The sequence below is a fragment of the Diplotaxodon limnothrissa genome, linkage group LG7 (genome assembly GCF_057381915.1).
Source record: "Diplotaxodon limnothrissa isolate DT_005_m linkage group LG7, D_limnothrissa_male_GT1.1, whole genome shotgun sequence".
NCBI classification, from domain to species: Eukaryota; Metazoa; Chordata; class Actinopteri; order Cichliformes; family Cichlidae; genus Diplotaxodon; species Diplotaxodon limnothrissa.
Genome location: NC_140602.1, coordinates 63,283,610 through 63,304,018, shown reverse-complemented (window position 1 = coordinate 63,304,018; position 20,409 = coordinate 63,283,610). Strand labels below are relative to the sequence as shown.

Genomic DNA, 20,409 nt, shown 5'->3' with positions numbered 1-20,409 from the left:
TCACGCCCTACATCTCACATTTGACAGCAAGTGATTTTAATTTTTTAATTATAAATATGTACTTTTGATATGGTTGTAATTCAAACGGAGAAATTTCTCTTCTCTCTAGAGAACCTAGATTAAAGACACAACACAGGACCTACTGTGGCCATATCCAGCCTAATCAGAAGGGGGAAAAATAACATGACTGCGTGCCAGTTCTTGGTTAGCCTGTTTAATGTAATCAAACATTGGTGGTAATGGTGCTAATTCAAACGAATTAAGAGAAAATGAAGTGTAGAATATAGGGATTGTTTGAGAACTTGTTAATTTTAGCAACTCAAACTGCTCCCTGGAGAAAAGATTATTACAGTCCAGTATTTGTGGTTTGTTGGCAACTCTTTGTGCAGAAATCCTGATGGGAAAGTTGAAGACCAAACTCTGTAGGCATGTCTAAAGCCAGCAGACTAATCACTCCATCAGACCTCCACTGTCTCTTTGCGTGTGAGTGAAAAGAAAGTGTTCAGAAAGACTGTTGATATACAGTGTTTGTCTTTTGCCGAACCCATCCTGTTTTTTCCAGTGCTGTGGTGTGTTTACAGTGTGTTTAACTACAAACTGGCTGCACAGCAATGACTGACTTCATTTCCACATCTGGCTCTACAAATACAGCATGTTTTGTGTGAAATGTGTGAGCATATAAAAAAAAGGTTGCACACCATGAGCTGTGTCCTTTGCCATTTTACACATGAAGTTCTTACTACAAATTGTTGATAGAATCGGGTCAGTCTAGTTTGTTCCAGTGTTATTTCACTGCTGCAATGGATGCTGCCTCGGTATAACATGCAGTAGACAGGAGAGCCACTTGCAAGGTGCTGTTATCGCATTTCACCCCAATTGGTCGTGACAGATGGCCGCCCCTCCCTGAGCCTGGTTCTGTTGTTCTGGGTTTTTTCCCTGTATGTATTATTTTAGGGTCTACCTTACGACATAAAGCCTTGAGGCAATTAATGTTGTGATTTGACGCTGTATAAATACCATTGAATTGAATTATCTGCACTGTTATCACAGTGCTGCAAATCAGTGTGCTTACATTCAAGATTTCTCAATCATTTTAAAGCTGTGTTAACACTTATGTTTATACATAAACCTCTTTAGACTAGTATTTAGACAAGTTCAAGGCTGTGGTGTATGTGGCTCCACTGAGACAACAAAATCAGCTGTTCTTCAGTCCTTGACAGCACAACATAACAAACATAAAGTAATTCCCAAGATAAATGTTCTCAGCCAAAGCCTTTTACAAGATTCAGGAGGGCACATTGCACCACATGTTAGATAATAATCTTTTTATTGCCAATGGTGAAATATTCCCACTCTGGAGGTCTACCTCTACAGCCCCCATACTGGGGGCTTTAAATGCCTGCTGGCTTCCAGTTAATATGTTCTGTCGTGGGATAGATTATTATTTAAATCACGCCAAGAAAAAAAGACATGTTTTGGCATGGACATATGTGTGTTTTTGTCATCATACTTCTCCTTCTTTCTAGAGAACGATGCTTACATGACATGCTAACATGTACTTATTATTTTTGCCAGTACTTCCAACCAAATTTTCAACACAGTACTGGCATCTATATGCCATTTCTCTTAATGCTTTCCAGGGCCTAACAGTATGACTTAAATTACTACATGACTTATTTAACACCCCACCCCACCCAGCTCACCTGATTCTGACCCATTGGTGCTTTGTACATTGACAATGATGAGATGGATAGGAGGTTTTGCTGATGTCGTCTCAGGAATGTCCAGAGACTTCTCATGGTCAAATATCGTTTGAGCTCTAATGGTGTAATCCTCTTTGAAAACAACTGCAGGTTGTTCCCCCACTTCAGTAGTCCCAGCTGCAATGTCTGGCTTTGGTGTAAGGATCTCTGATGGAACTGGGTGTGCAGCGGCGTCTTCAACTGATGACGTTTCAACCCGTGCACTGATGTCCTGAAGTTTACTAGGCCTTGATGTGATCTCCGGGGTTGCTGTTGCTCCTACCTCAGACCCACCAGAGTTGCCCTGGCTGCTGCTTTCTTCCCCTCTGCCACTGGTCTCACCCCTGCCCGGTCCTGCCTGATCTAATTGGGAGATGTCCAGACGTGGAGGCTGAGTGCGGGAGGTGGGTAATGGAGGCAGCTGCAAGATATCTCCTGATACAAGCTCTTGTGAAGTGGTAGTAAGAGTTGCAGAGGCTGTGGTGTGTGTAGAAGTAAGTGGGCTGTCTGTGGGTGAATGTCCAACAGGTTCTGGTCCTTTTCCTTGGATTTCAGCTCTTTCAACATGTGAAGCTATTGTTGCATGGGGACTATATGTAGGGATGTCAGGTTTGTACACAATTGGAGTCATCAGGGAACTCGTAGTTGTTGGCTCTTCCAGTCTAACTGTAAAAGAGGGGAACACAGGAGCAAGACAAGAATTTAGAAGTGGGTCCTACAAAGAGCTCGGCAGTTAAGAAGTGCTGCCCAACTGCAACTCTGTTAATGAAAAAGGCATAATTTTTTCTTAGTCACTACAAAAAAAATAATTGCAAAACACATAATACTAATGTAAGGAAGCAACATTTTCACTAAAACTAGCCATATTCACAAGTCTTTCTTTATATCAAATGTGGTGGCAGCAAGAGGCGCTCCCTACTGGTTTGAATCACTGCAAGGGCCTAACAACACCAGTGCTGTCAGTGCAATCATTCTCATTTCCTCCTTTCTTTCTTTTCCATTTGTCCATGTTATTGTCAGTCATTCAGAAACAAATGCTAGGAAGGAAGAAGTGTTAGTGATCAACGTAGCAGTGAGTTACAAATGAGTATTTGCGAAAATCCTATTGTAAAGCTGGCATATACAGGGAGTGCAGAATTATTAGGCAAATGAGTATTTTGTCCACATCATCCTCTTCATGCATGTTGTCTTACTCCAAGCTTTATAGGCTCCAAAGCCTACTACCAATTAAGCATATTAGGTGATGTGCATCTCTGTAATGAGAAGGGGTGTGGTCTAATGACATCAACACCCTATATCAGTTGTGCATAATTATTAGGCAACTTCCTTTCCTTTGGCAAAATGGGTCAAAAGAAGGACTTGACAGGCTCAGAAAAGTCAAAAATAGTGAGATATCTTGCAGAGGGATGCAGCAGTCTCAAAATTGCAAAGCTTCTGAAGCGTGATCATCGAACAATCAAGCGTTTCATTCAAAATAGTCAACAGGGTCGCAAGAAGCGTGTGGAAAAACCAAGGCGCAAAATAACTGCCCATGAACTGAGAAAAGTCAAGCGTGCAGCTGCCAAGATGCCACTTGCCACCAGTTTGGCCATATTTCAGAGCTGCAACATCACTGGAGTGCCCAAAAGCACAAGGTGTGCAATACTCAGAGACATGGCCAAGGTAAGAAAGGCTGAAAGACGACCACCACTGAACAAGACACACAAGCTGAAACGTCAAGACTGGGCCAAGAAATATCTCAAGACTGATTTTTCTAAGGTTTTATGGACTGATGAAATGAGAGTGAGTCTTGATGGGCCAGATGGATGGGCCCGTGGCTGGATTGGTAAAGGGCAGAGAGCTCCAGTCCGACTCAGACGCCAGCAAGGTGGAGGTGGAGTACTGGTTTGGGCTGGTATCATCAAAGATGAGCTTGTGGGGCCTTTTCGGGTTGAGGATGGAGTCAAGCTCAACTCCCAGTCCTACTGCCAGTTTCTGGAAGACACCTTCTTCAAGCAGTGGTACAGGAAGAAGTCTGCATCCTTCAAGAAAAACATGATTTTCATGCAGGACAATGCTCCATCACACGCGTCCAAGTACTCCACAGCGTGGCTGGCAAGAAAGGGTATAAAAGAAGAAAAACTAATGACATGGCCTCCTTGTTCACCTGATCTGAACCCCATTGAGAACCTGTGGTCCATCATCAAATGTGAGATTTACAAGGAGGGAAAACAGTACACCTCTCTGAACAGTGTCTGGGAGGCTGTGGTTGCTGCTGCACGCAATGTTGATGGTGAACAGATCAAAACACTGACAGAATCCATGGATGGCAGGCTTTTGAGTGTCTTTGCAAAGAAAGGTGGCTATATTGGTCGCTGATTTGTTTTTGTTTTGTTTTTGAATGTCAGAAATGTATATTTGTGAATGTGGAGATGTTATATTGGTTTCACTGGTGAAAAGAAATAATTGAAATGGGTATATATTTGTTTTTTGTTAAGTTGCCTAATAATTATGCACAGTAATAGTCACCTGCACACACAGATATCCCCCTAAAATAGCTAAAACTAACAACAAACTAAAAACTACTTCCAAAAACATTCAGCTTTGATATTAATGAGTTTTTTGGGTTCATTGAGAACATGGTTGTTGTTCAATAATAAAATTATTCCTCAAAAATACAACTTGCCTAATAATTCTGCACTCCCTGTAATGTAAAGAATGATTAGGTAGAAAATAAACCTGTCTGCTTTGGAAAATAAGACACAGCACCGGCAGTGGGAAAATGTGGAAAACTATGAGTGCGTTAAAAACCATTTAGCCAAGCAAGCAACATTTATACTGAGTGAAAAATGTTCACAGAATGAAATCAGCAAAACCAATGAGTCATTAAATAAAGAAACAGGAGTCTGGGAAGCTGTCAGACGGCAGCTAGCACACAGCAAGCTATAAAAGGAAATGCAGCAGATTGATTGCTGATTTTGGAAACATTAAGTCACCTGTCAAGAATGAAGCTGTTTCAGTCCCCAGAAAAAATAGCACACCCTCAAGACATAATAAAAATTATCTTAAAATTGGTTAAATACAACCTCAGATAAAGAACAAAAACATGACTTATTACACCGTATCAACTGAGGCAAAATACAGAAAGTGTGTGAAAAACTACGTAAAATTCTGTGTTTCCACGGGACTTAAGCTGCTAACCAAATTCACTTGATTATCTGATCATCAGTAAGTGTGAACACCTCTATAAATACTGATGGTTTGGCAGTTTGCACATTATCACATTATCAATTGTACATCAGTAATCAATCAGTCTAGGAAGGGTTATAATGTAAGGCTATATCCAAACCTTTCCAAGTCCATCATTGTACAGTTTGAACGATTATTCATAAGTGGAAAACACAGAAGACTTTTGCCAGTCATCTTAGCAGAGAAGACTGCTTTCTTGTCACGGTTTGTCTCACAAACAGCGTGGAGATAAGAGGTGTGGACCCAGGTGCAGACAATGATGAAGGGGAGTGTTTCAAACTGAGAATGAGCCTTTATTGTGGCTGTAAGAATTACCTCAAAACCACTATAAAAACCTAAACTGGGGACAGCTAAACATGAAGCTAGAAACATAAAACTAAATAACCTGAAACATGGAAACTTAGCTGGAGAGACAGTGGGGAAGATGAACAAGATGACTAACAGGCATAATACACAGAATGATACACAGATGCTCCAACACAGAAGAGAGGTAACCACACACTAATAATAATAATAACGTATACTTTATTTATCCCCGAGGGGAAATTCCTCTCTGTATTTAACCCATTCACTCTGTGAAGCAGTGGGCAGCGGTGTGTAGGGACGGTACCTTGCTCAGGGTCACCGTTCAGTGGAATCGAACCCCCGACCTTCCGATCATGGGGCCATCACTCTACCTACTGAGCTATCCCTGACCTAAAATGCCACTAAATATTCACACAAGGTAACAAGGAGATGGCACACAGGAGTGAGACACAGCTGAACCTAATTAGACAAGACAACGGGGAAGCAAAGCAGAATACATGACCTGAGACATGGACCTTCAAAATAAAACAGGAAATACAACTGGCTCAAGGGCAGGGACTTGAAACTACACAGGGGACCAAAACCTAAGAACTAGAAATACAAAACAGAAACCATCACACTAGCAGTCAAACTCCAGATAAAAACAAAGATCAATAATCAGACAAAAACCAAAACACTGGGTCACCGACCCAGGACCGTGACAGTTCTACAGTCAAATGTTAAGCCATCTGTCTGACAGCTAAAGCCTTGGTGAAACTAGGTCATCAACAGGACAATAATCCCAAACACAGCAGCTTATCTACAACAATAACTGAAAAAGCAAAGAATCAGTGCTCCAGACCTCAACCTGATAGAAATGATGTAGTGGACCTTCAGAGAGCTGTGCATGAATAAATCCTCACAAAGGGAAGATTAATGCCTTGTTATCATGGAGCATATACCACATGAAAAACTAACAATTAGGGCTCCTGAACATACAATGCATTCCTTTGTATGTGTCTAAGTGCTGAGTTCAAATGGTTAGTGTCCTGGGAGTGAGTGGGGGGTTTGAGCGTCACATACATAATGCTTTAATAAACTGGATGTAACATAGTCCCCTCCATGTGTGAATGTGCAGGAGGGTGTTTGGTTGGGTGGGTTTTGTGAGTGTGCTTTTTTCCTGTTTCTCTTTAGCACTATAGCCATAATTTTAGATCTAGAGAGACATATAAGGAAGACTTTTCAACATAATGGTAAATGGACTGATTCTTATATGATGCTTTATACTGCAGGTACAACACCACTATTATCCTCTATAATCTAGAGAAAATACCTTTCTGACAACCTAAAACAAAACTGAAAATGATGTTACGGTCATGCTCCATTCAGTTAGACTCCACTGGGTTACACAAGTCCTCAGAAAGTCTGTAACAGAACAGGTGAAGCAGTCACAGAGCAGATGCTGAGGCAACCGATGCTGTGATTTGGCACTATAGAAATAAAATTGAACTGAATTGAATCAAATGTTTCTGCACTACTTTTACTAAGTAAAAGCTGTTATACGTCTGTACCTTTATTGTGACTTTTATTGAAGGAATACTTGTTAAACTGCATTTTTTGATTACTGCTTCTATCAAAGAGCTTGCTAAAGGTGTGAATTGCCTGCAGACTTGTGCTTTAACTGTGGTTGAGTCTGTCTTTTTGCACAGTGAAGGAGACCCTGGCTGCATGTTAAGTCCTTCCCAGATATGATGTCATGTATTTGGCGAGCTTCAACCATCTGGCTGGGGTCTGTCCGTCACTGTACATTTACTTTCTCTTGCAGTCCTGCCACTATACTTAAGTCTTGGTAAAGCACATTACACAGGTTTCATGTTCAGAAAGGCAAGTGAGTGAAATTATGTTTAGTGCCTCATACTTGATGCTGCAGCTTCACACTGCAGACTGAGCTGGGCTCACTGTTAAAGTTTTGTGCTTTTTATACAATGATGTCACTTATGGGAGAAATCCCTCTCTTTTACATCTCCTCCTCCGTCTGTCTGTCTGAGTTTGGGCAGGGTCGCAGCTGTGAAACATTAGGGACTTGTCCTGTTTCTGTTCTATCTGTGTTAGAGTGCACGTGCTGGGTTTTTCCCCTCGTAAAAAACATGGCCCACCATTAACATGGCTACTAAGAGATCATTCTTCTCTTGGTTGGGTTTGTTCTTTGTAACTTCTTTTTACTCGGCTTTTAAGTGGTTGCAGATTGTGACACCTCAGTGTTTATTGACCAAATTAGACTTTTCTTGTCAAAGTGTTGTGGATGTTTGGAGGAGGGCAAGTATTGCAAGCTCAACAGTGCAGCATGGACCTGGATTCCATACACTTTGTAATTTGTCTTAATTTTTTATCTGTAATATTAATTTTCTTAACCAGGTTACACAATGCATCTAAAGACACAACTGCTCTAAGCAGAATTCCTCATTAAAATATGACCAAACAATTTGCACATACATGCTCGGTGTCTTGTGAAACACTGCTCTGTGACCTGCAAAGGTCCTGAGTGGGACTGTATCTGTAATTAAAGCTTGTGGTTTTTGGAGTTTCAAAAGCCAACTAGGATGCAGAGACTTCAACTATTCGATTCAATTCAATTTGATTTTATTGATATAGCGCCAAATCACAAGCACAGACATGTCAATGTGCTTAATATTTATATAAGGTAAAATAACCCTTAAATAACAGACACAGACTCCTGTCCTGTGAAACCAGCTCGATGTATGTGGCTTAAATGAAAGAAGCTGCCGAAACTGACATGCTTTTTAAAACTGTTTATTACGCAGCCTTTTTCACCCTTTGAAACTAGATAACGGGATAAACACTTAATAGATATGAGACCACTCTGTTGCAAGACTAAGTTCATGCAAATAAGAAAATGAGCAGAGTAAATTACTGTCCAGTTTGGATCAATGTGTGTTTCTGTCTTACCCTTGAAGCAGAAAGCCCCGTGCCTGTCAGTGGGGTCTGGGTAACCAGTCTGGTTTTCATACTTGTAAAGTGTGCGGACCCCCAACTGGCCTCCTCCACACTGAGGCCTGGGGACGGTGATGGGGTAACGGACACTGCCGTCAGATAGCCAGCCAAAGTCGCAGCGGTTTAGCCCCCCCCTCCAGGCTGCAAACAGATGACCGGGCGATGCCAGCACGGCATCATGCTTCTCGCACTCTTCCCTTGCTTGCTGCCAGGTGAGCTTACTGCTGATGGAAGTAGGATAGAATACCTCGCCTACAGACAGAGCAGATACACAAAGTCAGTTTACAGCTAACCACAGTCTTTTTACTTGATATTTTAAATGAATTACATTTGTCACCCTGGATCAACACACCTGAATCAAATGATTATTATCATTACCAGGCCTCTGGAGAACCTCAAGACATGTTGAGGAGGTAATTTAGCCATTTAAATCAGCTTTGTTGTTTCAAGAACACATCTAAAACCTGCAGGACACCGGCCCCTGAGGCCTGGAGTTCCCCACCCCTGGTATAGAGCCGCAGCAGACTAGCAGAAACTAGTGGAGGAGCTACAAGGTTGAAATTTTAACTTCAGAAAAGTGTTCTGCTAAACACTTAATGCTAAGCTAAGCTAACCACTGCCTCTATAATTCTGTATTTCAGTATGTATGTGTCTTGCATGTGTATTTACCGTGTAGTTTGTCTACGTAACAGTACACATCATATTTCTCCATGGGGTCACGGATGCCGTAGGTTCTCACACCTGGCCGATTCTTTAGATTACCTTCGCAGCCTGGACGGGTCACTGTGACTGGATATCTGAAAAATGAACAATAATAATGACAATATTTTTAAAAGCAGAGCAAGAAATGATCTGATATTTAAAGAGGTCATATTTATTTGTTTATTCGGTTTTCATGTTCTATAGTTGGGTCCCTAAGTACGTGTACAATAACAGTTTTTGTAGTTTTGCCTCTGTGCACCAACACAGTGAACTGCACATGACGAAAATGTGACTTAAGTGCAGAGTCTCAGAGAAGATCCATGGATGTAATGAAGGAGGAAATACAGAGGGTTGGTGTGGCAGAGTTGGCCTACCGCACTTGATTTACCATCACATTTGGGCTCGCTGAGATTCAAAATGGCACTTCAACTTTTGAATTTCGGTTATTTTATCTGCTAATTTATCATGAAATTACGAGGGACATTAAACTTGAGATTATTTGTTTAAAGAAATGTAGGAACATACCTAACTGACTGGTCTGCAAGCCAGCCCGCATCACACTGGTCGAGGCCATCTTCAAAAGCAGCCGTCAGCTGCTCAGGTGTAGCGATGGATGCGTCTACAGAGTGGCACGCTTCCACAGCCTCAGAATAGTTCAGACTGTAGCGGCTGCTGTTAGCTCTGTAGTGGAACACCACACCTGCAGAAGGGTTATCAACAATCAGGAATATATGGATGCCTTCAATAGCGTTTTATTAAATCAACATAATTTTAGATCCATTATTGAAGGTCCTCGAGACGAAATATATGACCAAAATTATGAATATCCGAAAGTCAAGGTTTCAGTTCATGCTTGAAAAACAAATCTACATATCAGGAAATCAAACTTAAAATCAAAACAAAATCAATAGCCAATCAGCCAGATTGGATGGAGAGTATCTGTGAACAGCAATTTTCAAGTCTTGCCATAGATGCTCAATGGGATTTAAGTCTGGACTTTGACCGGGCCGTTCTGACACATGAATATTCTTTGATCTAATCAATTCAATTGTAGCTATTGCTGTATGTTTAGGATAATCGTCTTGCTGGAAGGTTAATCTCCTTCCCAGCCTCCAACAGGTTTTCTTTCAGGATTGTCCTGTATGTAGCTCCTTCCATTTTCCCATTAACTCTGACCAGCTTCTCTGTCCCTGCTGAAGAAAAGCATCCCCACAGCATGATGCTGCCATCACCATGTTTCACAGTGGGGATGGTGTGTTCAGGGTGATGAGCAGCATTACTTTTACATTACCTCCAACTGAGTCAGCAGGTCTGGACTCAAACCAGGGGGACTCTGCTTAAAACCACAACAAAAAGTACACTGATTGTCATTGCTCCCTTGCACCCAGTTACTTACCCAGTCAGTATGGCTTCCAACTAAAGATTTACCATTAAAATCATTAACCCAAAAAATAGCTTCTCGTTTTATGGGTCCATATGAAATAGACTCTGTAATTAGTCCCATGACTGTCAAACTCAAGTTGCCCCCATCACTGCGCAGTCATTCCACCTTTCATGTGTCTCGACTCAAACCGGTGTATTCCAGTCAACTGTGCCCTCTATGCGATCCTCCCCCACTACCCACCCGGCTCATCGACAGCCACCCAGCCTATGATTTTTGCTGGCTCGTTAACGTTTGTCAGCAAGGCCAGCGCAATCAGTTCATGTTGGACTGGGAGGGGTACTGCCCGTAGGAGCATTCCTGGGTCCTGCGGGCATTCATCCTTGACCATTCTTTAATCTCTTTCTTCTACGAGTGTCTTTGCAGGTCTGTGTCTGATCAGTGCCTGGAGGTGACTCTTGGGGTACTGTCAAGATCTGGTGTGTTTTGGTATTCTGGCATATTTTCCATTCTGCTCCTGAGGCTTTGTTTCTAGTTCCCAGGTCCACCTTTCCTTATGTCTCCATGTTCCGTTAGCATACTCATTTCCCTGTGTAACATTGCTCTGTGTTTCCAGTTTTGCATCCTTGGATCAGCATTCACTCATCTCCACTAAGAACCAAATTCCCTCTGATGCTGGTCCTCCTCGCCCACTTGCTACCTACCAGCTGCCACTGGTCTTACCTCTAGTTTTCCTGGAGTAAGCCTGAAATCTCACTTGCCTGCCCTCCGGCTTGCTGCAAGTTACCCCCGCTGTGGAAAAGAGGACGTCGGACATCTGCTCGTTTATCACTCACCCACTCACCCAGTGAACCACCCCTCTCTGTAGCCTTGCTTCGCCCTCTTACCCTTCTCCTTTCACTCACCATTGCAATCATACACACCTTCTACCTGAGCTTGTGAAATAACACACCTCTCCCTCTATCGCAGTGGCTCCCAGTCCTGTGAATTTCTTTGTCCACCATGCTTTGACTTTAGTGATGCCTGTGTTAAATAAAGTTTTGTCTAAAATTGAAAGGTTGTGTTTTGAGAATTTTAAAAAATCAGAATTAAACTTTTTAAAAATGAATGCTGGCCACTCTCCTAGGCTGCAAATAATGCAGATCTGGATCTCCAGCATATGTTGTTTTTTTTAAAACACTCTCTCCTCACAATACAGCACACAGCTTAAAATAGTGGTAATATCTTTGTAGCACACACAACAAGACACAAGATGTCTCCTGAATGAGTGAAAGACTGATGTGAGACCTCCCAGCCCATTGTTTGCCAGTGGTGCTAGTTTCAGTCACTGTGCAAATGTACTGTTTATGAGGTTGGGAAACTTGCAGTCAGCTGAGACTGAAGAAGTCACTTGGATGATACCGAAACATTTCTCCCACTGAAAACGCTACGATGAACAGAATCAGCTTTTTGGGACTGGTGCGAGTGTTTGTGTAAAGCAGACTTTAGGTTTCCACATCACACTGGAGTAAAGTGTTTGCTGGACACAGTTAGCTTTGGACTAGTTGCCTAAAAGTTTTTAGGTCATCTCAGAGAATCTTTCCTCTTTCAGCAGATGGATTAGAAAACAGACCATTACAATGACCAGAGAGGAAGGGCACTTTAAAGAAAATGGCACGTGTACACATTTCAGTCAATACTTTTGGCGACACCTTCAACTTTGAAGTCTCTGCCAGCTGGGCACATCTGGATACAGACAATGAAGTTTGTAGACTTGCATACAGACTCCTAATCTGACTATAAAATGGTGAGTTGCTAGTGTTCCTGTATGTTTTACTCACCTCTGACAGTGAGGATGACTGTGACCTGAGTGGACTCTAGCCCATGCATCACCTCGCAGCGGTATAACCCAGCATCGCTGGCCCTGAGCTTCCCTATCACCAGAGAAGCATCTCCAAACCACTGTGGGTAGCTGAGCACTGACACCCTGCTCTCAAAGCTATGCCCCAACTTTACTCCCAGTCCCTGGGCCACCAGCACCACTTTCTCCTCCTGCCCATCTAGCTTCGTCCACTTGATCCTGCCGTAGTCATCAGAGCTCTGGCTGTGAGTTTGCGCAGGTGTAGGGGTGTGCGTCAGAGCTTGTGCGGAGCTGCTGGGATAAGCTTGCGTTATGGAGAAGTAACACGGTAGCACCACTGTGTCTGCTAGAGAGCCAGCTACAGCCAATTTCTCCTCCATCTTCACTGCCATCTCTGGAGGTGCTGGAAGGAAAACAGGAACCAGTTTGAGTCTAAAATGAATAAAAGCAATGCTTTTTGCAGCATTTTAATGGACGTACAACCTAACTAAGAAGTCTAGACTCCACTTTTCATGAGTGCAATTCCAGTATTTTACTAGTTTTGCTATTCCTGTCTGTGTGTTACACCGCGTCTTTGTGTGAGGCTAGCTAACTCAGCTTGCTGACATTAGCTGATAACTTAGTACTCCACCCTGTCTAAATATGATCATGTCTGGCTCCAAAAATACAAGGCAGAGGCCCAATGCAGTGAATCAACGTCACTTCCCATCCAATGAAACACTGATCCACAGCGACCCACTCCTTAGCTCTCAGGACCCAAAATAGAATCAGGAAAAGTAGGATCTGCTGCCAATAGCTAAGTACCAGACCCCTCAGGCCCATGTGTCATACCCAGAAGTCTATGCCCATGGCCTAATGGCTGTATTGATCTCAATATACACATAGCTGCAGATCAATCTCAAAGCAAGAGTAGTGACCAGCTACACCTGAGCAGGGTTTGGTTCAAAGCAGGAAACCAGTTTCTGTGGAGTTCAACTATAAATCCATTTGGAGAATTGAAATTCTATATGGAAATATATCTTTAACCTGCATAAACAACCGTGGAATCTGCAGAAGTATTGCACTAATACCTGCTCTGAGAAAGTGTGGGAGCGTTCAGCTGCAAGAAGAAAATGGAAAAAAAAAAAAAACAAGTGAAAGAGTGTGTGTGTGTGTGTGTGTGTGTGTGTGTGACTGCATACACACTTAACCAGGGAATGCTGGTTACGTGTGTATGCAGAGTGAATTTGTGTTGTGTTGAGAGTATAATAATTTTCCACTTTGTCAGTCTTGGATCTGCAAATCTGGCACGTAATTACAGCTACGTCAGAGAGAAAGCACCAGGGCGGGTTACAAAGTTTGGATTCAGCTACAAAATCATCATATCCTGCTAGACTCAACTTACCTGGCTGAGGACGGGGTGAACACAGACACACAAGACAGAGCAGGAGTATAAGGATGTGTTTAATCATCTCAACAGTATCTGCAAGAAAGAAAAAAAAGCAGTGACAGTCAGTGTGGGACCTTATAATAAATGCCAAATATTAGCCTACTGTAAGACTACAGTTAACTTTAGTTAATATATGTTATAATGTTCGAATGAGATAAGCTTTTTTTTAAAAACATAGAAGCGACACAGTGACCACAAACCACAGAAAGTGCAGTCTAGTGTAGTACCTAGTAGCATAACCTAAAATGATTTTAAAAATTAGTAATACCCTCTAAACTGTAGTCAATTAGTCTCAACTGACCAATCAAGCCATTAATTATTAGATTAGTAGTTTGTACAGGAATATCAACCAGTAGTGTTGGTGCAGACGAGCACAAATACTGCTGCGCTGTAGCCTTAGACTGTAAATAAAAAGACTAGACTGTGTTTCCAGGTGAAGTGGATTTTTATGCAGCATTTCAGTAATCTATAGTACAGTTTCACTTGGACAAAATTAGGCTTTTAAAATCTTATTTTTCTTTACTCACTTAATCTCATAGAAATAAAATCAAATGTTTTATTGTAGCTCATATAACCTACAGTTTTGAATCACTGTTAACTAAAATAAATGAACAGACATAATGGAATAACATGTTTTCCCAATTTTCTTCCATTATTGCACGAACTAGGACATGTATGTCTGGAATTCACATTGCCTGGACTATATAAAGTACTATTTGTTCTATTTCAACGTTAAATAAAAATAAATTAATTCATAAATACAGTTAACTGTCTCTGAGTAATTATGAGTAACTGAGAAACCTTTCTTAATCTTATTAGGACACTTCGTGTCGGTGAATCACATTTAGGTTTTGCTTTAATGCTTTACATAGCTCTAGTTTGCATAATAATTATTATTAAAAAATAATTCAAAAACAAGAGAAAAGCGCTGCTTCTGAAACCACGTGTGTGCTAAGCTGTTCCAGGGCTTCACTGAGGCTGCTGCAGTGATACCGCTTATCAAGTGATCAATCAGCTGGTTGAGGGGACGTAATTGGTCCCTGGCTCAATTTTATCAATGAGTGTCTAATCACTTGGATCTACTAGTGTGGGAACATTCCCGTCACCTAAAAAGCAGCTCCTGATATGGGAATAAAACACTGACATTAGAGTAATATCGCTAAATAACCACACAAATATTACCCTTAGTTAACATCAGGTGAGCCACGGAGAAAACATAATAATAATCATAATTATTATGATTATTATAATTATAATTATAATAATGTAATACAACCTTGGAAGTGTATCCAAAGTCCAGCTGGCTCGTTTCGGGTTGATTTCTTAAAACTTTTCCAAATGAAACTGCCGGAGACTCCAAATGATCCGCGGAGTGTGAGCGTGCTTATTTTTCAGACCACTGTACTCACCCACTTCACTGGTCTGGCTGGAAGTTCAAATCCACTCTGCACGCGTTATTAACTTGATATTAAGAAGAGGAGGAGCGCACAATCCCTAAAGTAACGTAAAAACGGGGGAGGGACTTGGGGGCGGAAGGAGATCTGAGTGGGACAAAAAAGAGCAAAGTATAGATAGGCTGAATTTGGAGAAATGAAGGAAAGGGAGAGACTTTTCTTTGGCAGAAAGACCTGACTCCTGGGCGGGATGGCTTTGGAACCCTAACTGCCTCATATTCCTTTAACGAGTGTGATTTGTTTAGTAGGGGAGACCGGGGATAGTTGTAACGTGGGTCAGTTGTAACACTTCCAATTTCTCCAATCAGGGCTAAGTTTCAAATGATGTGACTCATCCTGTGCATGCCCAATTCAGTTCTGCTGTCACATGTGAAAAATCAGCACATTTTGTCAAACACAGACAATTTAACATGAAAAAAAGTAATCTGTATGCCAAAAAGTAAGTTTTTCTACTTTATTTCAATGTTTAATAGCATTATCCGCTTTGCAGTTAAACTCATCAAACTTAAATTATGTTATTTGTATGTCTATGGGGATATATTCTGTGTAGGTCTTTAGTGCTAATGTTTTAGCCGTTGGCTGTAATGTTAGCTAGTTCATGGCTATAGGAGTCTGGGTCAGTTGTAACAGCAACAGTCTGGGTTAGTTGTAACAATAATGCAGATGTTACAACTTACCACACTATTACTTTAACTTATATTAAACAAGTTGGGGCAACGACATCAGCAGAGAGACATTCACTGGTCGCATTTGTATATCCGGTTAATGCCATTGGCAACACAATTCCTCCACTGTTTGTGTTCCCACACATACATTATGCAGATCACTGTGTCAGAGATGGACCAGTAGGAAGTACTGGTAGTGGAAATAAATCAGGATGGATGCAAGAAACAGATTCCCTCATCTTTCTGAAGCACTTTGCAAACCACACCAAGGTAAGCCATGATAAAAAGTAATGGAATTGCGATGCTGGTGAACAACTACATTTTTTCAGCTTCATTGTTATGTTCAAAATTGGTGCAAGAGTTGTAGGTTATAATGCCCACTGAGCCAATGAGGCCAAACTCAAGGAAGACCAACCAAAATTAATGAAATATTCAGTTGCAGAAATTTCCATAATTTGTCTTTTTTGGGGGGTTGGAATATGTTCAAAAGCTAGATTTCTGCATTCTGTCACACACACACACAGCTACATAAATGGCTCTAAGTGCATTCATGTGTTGACTAAACAAAGATTACATGTTAATATTTTGTCAGTACCCTTATTTCATTGTGTTACATTTCACCCCGGGATGTTACAACTAACCCAGACTATGGGGTTAATTGTAACATTTCACTCTTTGTGTTTGAGGCCATACCATGCAATGGGTAATTGTGCTGCAGAGAAAATAGCTGCACTATTTAATAGCAGAGACATGCAAATACTTTGCATTACATTTTGAATCCACTACCTTAAAAGAGCTCCAATTTACAGACAGAAATGTCAAAAATGTTACAACTATCCCCGGTCTCTCCTAATGTTGTTCTCGCACTCTGTAGGAACACAGTCTGCAATGTATTTAATCGGTTAAGTGACGACAAGTTAACATCTGCACAAGTGTATTAGTAAGAACAAGGGGAGGTTACAATGAAGGGTGTTCCAGGGGGCAAGGCAAAAACTGTCTTAACTCAATAATAAGTATGATTGACTTTTCAACACTGTGGAGGAGTCCGTAACGCTAATCAGCAGATCATGAACACACACACGTTCAACGAACATCTGTACGGACTGTGGAGTAGTGTTTTATGCACTTTAATAGAGAGCCAGGTGCTTCTGCAGTTCATGTTCCAATTACGAATAGCAATGCAGGGTCTTTACAATATCAGGCGACTGCTGTTGTGATTAGGCACTATAAAAGTGACACTGAATTAAATGGGAGAATCTTTTTCTTCCAATATTTTAGTTTCCACTTAAATGCTGTCCTATGACACAGTGAACATTGTTTATTATTTTTGTGTGGAAAATTACAGCAAGCATTCATTCAAACCATACAAATCTTTAAAGTCAAATTATCCTAAACCTCTAGAGAAGACAAAATACACACTGAGAGTCTAACCCAGATTATAGTCAAAGGAGCTTGCAAAGAAAAGCGTCTGGACTTCTTTAAGTTGCTTGAAGACGTTTCACCTCTCATCTGAGAAGCTTCTTCAGTTCTAAGGTCAAATGGTGGAGAGTCCCAGATATAACCTAGTGGGAGTAACCCCCCACAGAGGGACAAAAGGACCCCCTGATGATCCTCTAATCGCCTGAGCCAAGGTGTGAAACTGGGTGTGGGTCCCAATCAGCCAGAGTTTCGGGTGTGTTCATTGTGAAACCTGGCCCCACCTTATCATGCGAATTCCTGAGGTCAGATGGCCCAGGATGTGAGTGGGCGTTAAGGCGTCTGGGAAGGGATCTCAAAACTGGATTATAGATGGCAGAGAGTTGGTGTCGTAAACCCCCGCCTCTGTTCAAAGATGGTCGCTCACAGTGGACATAGATGGCTTCTTTCACTCCTCTTTCAAACCATCTGTCCTCTCTGTCCAAAATGTGAACATTGGCATCCTCGAAAGAGTGTCCTTTATCCTTAAGATGCAAATGGACTGCTGTGTTGTGCCATGCGCTTGTGAAGTGGCTGTTTGGTCTCTCCAATGTAGAGGTCTGGGCATTCCTCGCTGCACTGTACAGCATACACCACATTGTTAAGTCTGTGTTTTGGCGTTTTGTCTTTCGGGTGAACCAGTTTTTGTCTGAGCGTGTTGCTGGGTCTGAAATGCACTGTTTTACCAGCTGATACGGGAAGGTGCACCGTGGTCCTAAACACTACAGATTACCATACAAAGATCACTACTCTCCTCAGTGACAACAATACCTACGAAGCCCTAAAGCGAGACCCCACAAGCAGCTACAAAAAGAAAGTTATAGCTTGCCTTCAAGACTTTGAAAAGGACAAAATTATTGACCGCCTTACATATCACCGCCTTTACCCAGGGGATGCCATACCCTGCATCTATGGACTTCCTAAGATCCACAAGGAAGCTGTCCCACTCAGACCCATAGTCAGTAGCATAAACTCAGCCACTTACAACATTGCTAAACACCTTGCTACCATCCTCGCGCCTCTTGTGGGGAACACCCCAGACCACATCAAGAACTCCACCGACTTCACCGACAAGGTCCAGAAACTTACCCTGGATCCAGATGAAACCATGGTGTCCTTTGATGTAGTCTCTCTCTTCACTTGCATACCCACCACGGAGGCAGTGGAGACTGTCAGAAAACGACTACAAGAAGACAGCTCCTTGGAGGACAGGACCAACTTCACACCCGATCAGATCTGCACACTGTTAGACCTCTGCCTCACCACTACATATTTCAAATACAACGAAGGCTTTTACAGACAAAAACATGGCTGTGCCATGGGCTCCCCCGTGTCACCTATTGTAGCCAACCTTTACATGGAGGAAGTGGAAAGGAAGGCTCTTGGCTCTTTCAAAGGAAGAGTACCCAGCCACTGGTACAGATATGTGGACGACACCTGGGTCAAAATCAAGACACAAGAAGTGGAATCCTTCACTGCGCACATTAACGCTGTGGATAAGAACATCAAGTTCACCAGGGAAGACACAAAGGACAACTGTCTGCCTTTCCTGGACTGCACTGTGCACATTGAAGAGAACGGCAAACTCAACATCGAAGTTTACCGGAAGCCCACACACACACGGACCAGTACCTCCTCTTTGACTCCCATCACCCTTTGGAACACAAACTTGGAGTACTTAGGACCCTACACCACCGGGCAGAACATGTTCCCTCTAAGCCTGAAGGGAAAAAGAAGGAACACACACATGTAAAGGAAGCACTCAAAACGTGCGGCTATCCTAAATGGGCGTTCTTAAAGTCAGCAAAGAGGCACAGAAAAGAAGACCAGACACCAGCGAGGGAGGATAAGAAGGACAGACGCAACAACATTGTCATCCCCTATGTAGCCGGTGTATCAGAAAAACTCAGGAGAGTTTTCTCCAAGCATGACATCCCGGTGCATTTCAGACCCAGCAACACGCTCAGACAGAAACTGGTTCACCCGAAAGACAAAACTCCTAAACACAGACTTAACAATGTGGTGTATGCTGTACAGTGCAGCGAGGAATGCCCAGACCTCTACATTGGAGAGACCAAACAGTCACTTCACAAGCGCATGGCACAACACAGAAGAGCCACCTCCACAGGACAAGACTCAGCAGTCCATCTGCATCTTAAGGATAAAGGACACTCTTTCGAGGATGCCAATGTTCACATTTTGGACAGAGAGGACAGATGGTTTGAAAGAGGAGTGAAAGAAGCCATCTATGTCCACTGTGAGCGACCATCTTTGAACAGAGGCGGGGGTTTACGACACCAACTCTCTGCCATCTATAATCCAGTTTTGAGATCCCTTCCCAGACGCCTTAACGCCCACTCACATCCTGGGCCATCTGACCTCAGGAATTCGCATGATAAGGTGGGGCCAGGTTTCACAATGAACACACCCGAAACTCTGGCTGATTGGGACCCACACCCAGTTTCACACCTTGGCTCAGGCGATTAGAGGATCATCAGGGGGTCCTTTTGTCCCTCTGTGGGGGGTTACTCCCACTAGGTTATATCTGGGACTCTCCACCATTTGACCTTAGAACTGAAGAAGCTTCTCGGATGAGAGGTGAAACGTCTTCAAGCAACTTAAAGAAGTCCAGACGCTTTTCTTTGCAAGCTCCTTTGACTACGATGACCTGGATGACTGAGAACCTTCACAGACAACCCAGATTATACACGATACCAGGTGGGTATCCTTACTGCTAAAAACCAGCCCTGGAATGGCACGGCTACAGCTGCAGCCTGTCTGCAGCTCAGGACACAAGCATTTCACTGCATGTTCACTATATGTTATACTGTGTATGTGACAAATTAAAAAAAAGTAATTGTAATTGTATTGATGAATAGGTTGTGGGTTTGATCCCTGGCTGTTCAAGTCCTAAGCTACAGCCCGGGTGGCTTAGGAGTTAGATCAGTTCTGCTAATCAAAAGGTTGGTGGCTTGCCAAATATCCTGGGGCAAGATATTAACCCTGATGTATCCATCGGAGTGTGAATGTTAGACAGAAAGCACTAAAAGTGCTTTATAGATGCTTCGCTTAAGTGCTCCAGAAGAGTAGAAAATTATGTAAGAATCAGTCCATTAACTATTTGCTTTCACTTTTTATTTACACAAATATCAAAATTAGTTGTTGATGTGTAGCCTGCAAAGTATATCAGAAAAAATACATTTCAAAGAAGTCCTG

At 42.2% G+C, this 20,409-nt stretch overlaps 1 protein-coding gene across 1 annotated transcript in view; it reads right to left on the bottom strand.

Moving 5' to 3' along the window:
• Nucleotides 1–15,067, bottom strand: part of vcanb (versican b) — a 35,061-nt gene extending 19,994 nt beyond the window's left edge. Inside the window, exons 1-7 of the mRNA XM_085360118.1 lie at nucleotides 14,896–15,067; nucleotides 13,575–13,652; nucleotides 12,171–12,593; nucleotides 9,495–9,669; nucleotides 8,937–9,064; nucleotides 8,223–8,519; nucleotides 1,704–2,408 (exon numbers count right to left, since the gene is read on the bottom strand). Of these exons, the coding sequence (XP_085216244.1) occupies nucleotides 1,704–2,408; nucleotides 8,223–8,519; nucleotides 8,937–9,064; nucleotides 9,495–9,669; nucleotides 12,171–12,593; nucleotides 13,575–13,641 (1,795 nt within the window). The 5' untranslated portion in view covers nucleotides 13,642–13,652; nucleotides 14,896–15,067. The remainder of the gene's footprint in view (nucleotides 1–1,703; nucleotides 2,409–8,222; nucleotides 8,520–8,936; nucleotides 9,065–9,494; nucleotides 9,670–12,170; nucleotides 12,594–13,574; nucleotides 13,653–14,895) is intronic.
• Between the last annotated feature and the right edge of the window lie 5,342 nt (nucleotides 15,068–20,409).